General features: G+C 41.6%; 1 protein-coding gene across 1 annotated transcript in view; it reads left to right on the forward strand.

The window, feature by feature from the left end:
• Nucleotides 1-3,524: 3,524 nt before the first annotated feature.
• LOC109960677 (golgin subfamily A member 4-like) overlaps nucleotides 3,525-4,662 on the forward strand; it is a 7,635-nt gene continuing 6,497 nt past the window's right edge. The window contains exon 1 of the mRNA XM_020600950.1: nucleotides 3,525-3,798. Within this exon, the coding sequence (XP_020456606.1) occupies nucleotides 3,721-3,798 (78 nt within the window). The 5' untranslated portion in view covers nucleotides 3,525-3,720. The remainder of the gene's footprint in view (nucleotides 3,799-4,662) is intronic.

Raw genomic sequence — 4,662 nt, forward strand, 5'->3', positions numbered from 1 at the left:
TTCCCCCTTCTTTCCCTCTCATTTTCCTCTTTCATCAGTTCCTCAAAATACTCCTTCCATCTTCTCTGCCCACTCTCCTCACTTGTTAGCACCTTTCCATCTCTGTCTTTAATCGCCCTTATCTGTTGCACATCCTTCCCATCTCTATCTCTCTGTCTCGCTAATCTGTACAAGTCCTTCTCACCTTCCCTCATGTCTAACCTGGCATACAACTCATCATATGCTTTCTGTTTGGCCATTGCCACCTCCCTCTTCACTCTACGCTGCAATTTCTTGTAATCCTGTCTACTGTCTTCAGTCCTTTCTACGTCCCACTTCTTTTTAGCTAGCCTCTTCCTCTGAATGCTGTCCTGTACTTCCTTGTTCCACCACCATGTTTCCTTATCTTCTTTCCTCCTTCCAGATGACACACCTAGCACCTTCCTACCTGTCTCCCTGATCACTTCTGCTGTAGTTTCCCAGTCATCTGGAAGTTCTTCCTGACCACCCACAGCCTGTCTCAACTTCTGTCTGAATTCCTCATGACATTCTTTCTTTTGCAACTTCCACCACTTGCTCTTCTGTTCGATCTTTCCTCTCCTCTTCTTCCTGACCACCAGAGTCATCCTACACACCACCATCCAATGTTGTCTGGCTACACTCTCTCCTACCACCACTTTGCAGTCACTAATCTCTCTCAGATTGCCTTGTATACATAGAATGTAGTCTACCTCCGTATTCCTTCCTCCACTCTTATATGTAATTCTATGTTCTTCCCTCTTCTGGAAATAGGTGTTAACTACAACCATTTCCATCCTCTTAGCAAAGCCCACCACCATCTGTCCTTCTATGCTTCTTCCCTTAACACCAAACCTGCCCATCACCTCCTCATCACCTTTGTTCCCCTCACCAACATGCCCGTTGAAGTCTGCTCCAATCACCACTCTCTCCCCTCTGGGAATACTCTCCATCACCTCATCTAGCTCACTCCAGAATCTCTCCTTCTCTTCTAACTCACACCCTACTTGTGGAGCATAACCACTGACTACATTCAACATTACGCCTTCAATTTCCAACTTCAAACTGATCACCCTGTCTGATACTCTTTTCACCTCTAAAACATTCCTCACGAGCCCCTCCTTCAGGATCACTCCTACCCCATCTCTCTTCCTGTCCACACCATAATAAAACAGTTTGTATCCCCCTCCAATGCTACGTGCTTTGCTACCCTTCCACCCGGTCTCCTGCACACACAGTATATCTAGCTAAAACGTTTAGTATTTACCAATGAAATACTATGAAAACTATACTTAAGTATATTGCACTTGAGTAAATATACTTAGTTACATATGAAATATGATTGGATCACACAGCCACTAAATGGACCTTGTGGAGGGATATATTGTCAAATGCTGCTTCCAAGGCCAAGAATGGCAAGTGAGCAAAATCAGCCTGGTGACAAGGATCATGTCATACCACTGAAAGTGAAGAATACTTAGAACCTCATTATGAACCTTATTCAGAGACAGTTTTAGAGATCACTTTATTCACTACTTAAAATCCATTGCATTACAGTGTTTCAGTTTCAACAGTGCAAGTGTATTGAGGCTTTTCTGAACTTCATGCAAGCAACATCAGAGCCATTACAGTACATAAATATAGGAGGACAGAACTATATTAACTGTATTGTGAAACTACTGTAACTTGCTGTTTAGAAGTAGTCTAAAGCAAAACTGCCTTAGCAGATATGTAGCAGCCAGGTCCACTGTGCACATATCTTCTGTCCTGTATGCCACAGGGTGAAACATAAACTACTGCATGATACAGGGGAGCATCACTCTGCTATTAACCACCCATTGTTCATACTCACTGTACCAGGCAGCCATCATAGATCAAAAGTCATGCTGAATGCATTTCAGTGGCCCTAAATATATGCATGTCTTATATTCTTTCTCCACCAGACAGCAAGGTCTGACTCAGAAATGTTTATTTATTGCACATGGCCACATCCAAAGAGAAGGAAACTATCATATATTTATATCATGACTCACACCCACACCGTGATCTCTTCTATCAATTTCTGTTTTCATTACACTACCCAAAGACATTATGACTCAGATGAAGAGCAAGCCTACAGACTGGCAAACCATTTAAACATTTAATCAAAACACACTCCCATCTGTAATTACCTTTTAGCTATTCATAACAGCATTGCTCTTGGTCAAACTCTTATTCGCACTAGTCAGAATGATATTGTTAATAGTAGAAATGACATTTCAAGATATTTATTACTTTAATTGTACTAGTCAAAACTAAATTTAAGATATCTAAAACTCCTTAAAAGGTATAAGTGGCCTTTAGCTAAGCTGGATACTGTAAGAATCTCAAATATCAGTAATTCAGTTCTTCCCTAGTCAAAGAGAACAGACATTTTTCCTACAAGTAATGTCACTTTTGGCATTCATATGTTTTGGGCTTCCCAGGTAGTTTAGGAATCCACAATATATTTGTGGATATCAGCAATTATATTTAATTACTAGTCATAGTTCTAATTGTAGATATTCAGCTCCTGGGTGTGAAATGCATTGTAAATAGGCTCATGTGTAATACCTTGTTCCTGATCTCTCTCAAATACTGTACATTGCCCTGCTTTAGGTATTTTTGAGTAGTTGCCCAGAGATCCTTATGGCTGAAACACAGGTTTCTCCCCCCAATGTGGGATTAATTATGAGAGTAATATTCGATTGTTCTTGATTTCCTGGTTGTTTAGTCTCTACTGCTGTTCCTGATTCTCTCCAGTGCTGCTCTGCCCTGTTTTTAGGTGCCTTTGATTTGCTTATTTGTGCTGTGTAAAATGTAACGTTTTGATGTTGCTACTTGTGTGTATCAGTTCTGATGCTATGTTGCCTTTATGTAACTGTTTATTTTAAGACTAAGTGTTCTTTGTTGTGGCACGGAGTGGCAGCAAGTTACAACAGCTGTGTCCTTGTTGTGTTCTTTTCCGTGTTTTTATGAAGTCCTGTTCTTATGTGTCTGTTCTTATGGTGGTGTCTGTTCTTATGGTGTTATGTTGGTTGTTCTTTGCTGCTGTAACACAGAAATTTCCCCACTGTGGGATCAATAAGTACCTATTCTATTCTACTCTACTCTACTCTAGATATTTAAAATAGCATTTTACTAGTCATAATATTAATTGTGTATATCTGTATTGGCATTGGCATTACATGATTCACAATGTATTTTGGATTTTCAAAATTGCATTATGGAGATCTGGAAAAGAAGGAAATAAAAGCAACACTTTATTCTAAAGAAATCAAACTGTAACAAGTTGTAATGTTCCTGTGATCAGTAGAGTCAGCCTGTAGACTACTCCACTTCTTTCTTATAGAGGAACCTTATTATAAACTAATAATGGGCTACAATTAGAGAACAAATGTAACCATAATACCAACAAGAGCTGTCGCAAGAGCTCCCTGTATTTTGAATCACTGGAGGGATTTTGCTCCTACATGGGTGGCGCTGTAGTCAATTTAGGTCAGACTGTCCCTTTAACTCTGACGTTTCAGTTTTCTTCCACGTTGGCCGCACATGCGCAGAGGCTCCTGTCACCTGCTGGAAATCAGAGGCGAACAAGGAAGTCTAGCACTGAGGAGTGGAGGTTAGGCTAAACTAAAATAAAGTACATCTCCAAAGGGACGTAGTCTTCTGCTCATCAGCCGTTAGCTACATCGGCGCGACAAAATGTTTAAAAAACTCAAGCAGAAGATAAACGAGGAGCAGTCACCGCAGAAGAATGCGCAATCACCACAGCAGGCCCAGGTTGGTTTGTTGTGTTGTTTGGAGCTAACCAGCTAAGCAAGCAACTATTTGTACTGCTGGGGTGTTAGCAAAGGAAGATAGTCTCGTTCGCTGAAGTTATAGTTCATGCTCCGAAAACAATTGGTTTGTAATACCTCACTGACATAGCTTAACATACTGTTAGTGTTCCCTACCGCGTTTTATCCGTTGGCCGCTTTGCTTTCTTGGAAACGTTAGCACGGTGGTAATCAGTTAGCTCAGTTCGCTAGTTGCCCAATATGGCTGTCAACAACTAGTAAGATGCGTTCAGGAAAACTTTTAACTTGTCCCACGTACGAAAAACAACAATAGGATGTGAACTTCATTGTAGCAAAACACCAGTCAGAAATATTAAGGACACGTAGTATATGGGCGTGACATTTAGGTCACTAGCTTGGGCTGCAGGTGGGCGTCAGCTGGCATCTTTTTTTGACACATGCAGATCCGGTCACTGCCAAACGCCTACCATCACAGTATATAAATATTGTGACGACCGCTGGCCCGGTTGAGGAGAGCTGGTCCGATCCTAACCTAACTGTGCAACTACTATCCAGCTGTGTGCTGGCACCTAGCCTGACAATGAGGACAACACCGTCTCTGTGTTTTCTTGGCTTTATTCAGGCGCACAAAAACACGAAAGAAAAGGGTTGTAAAACGCAGCGCTGTGTGCTCACTGGAAAAAGTAACAAAAACAGACCATTACAAGTCTCTTCCCGAACTTTACTATCGCCCGCCAACGGAACCTAAAACAACACACCCACCTGTCATTCCTCTTATACCCTCCCGCACCTGTTCCTCCCCCCATCCCACATTGGCCAGAACAGCGCGGCATTTTGCTAGAAAACA

The sequence above is a fragment of the Monopterus albus genome, unplaced genomic scaffold, assembly GCF_001952655.1.
Source record: "Monopterus albus unplaced genomic scaffold, M_albus_1.0 scaffold3.1, whole genome shotgun sequence".
NCBI classification, from domain to species: Eukaryota; Metazoa; Chordata; class Actinopteri; order Synbranchiformes; family Synbranchidae; genus Monopterus; species Monopterus albus.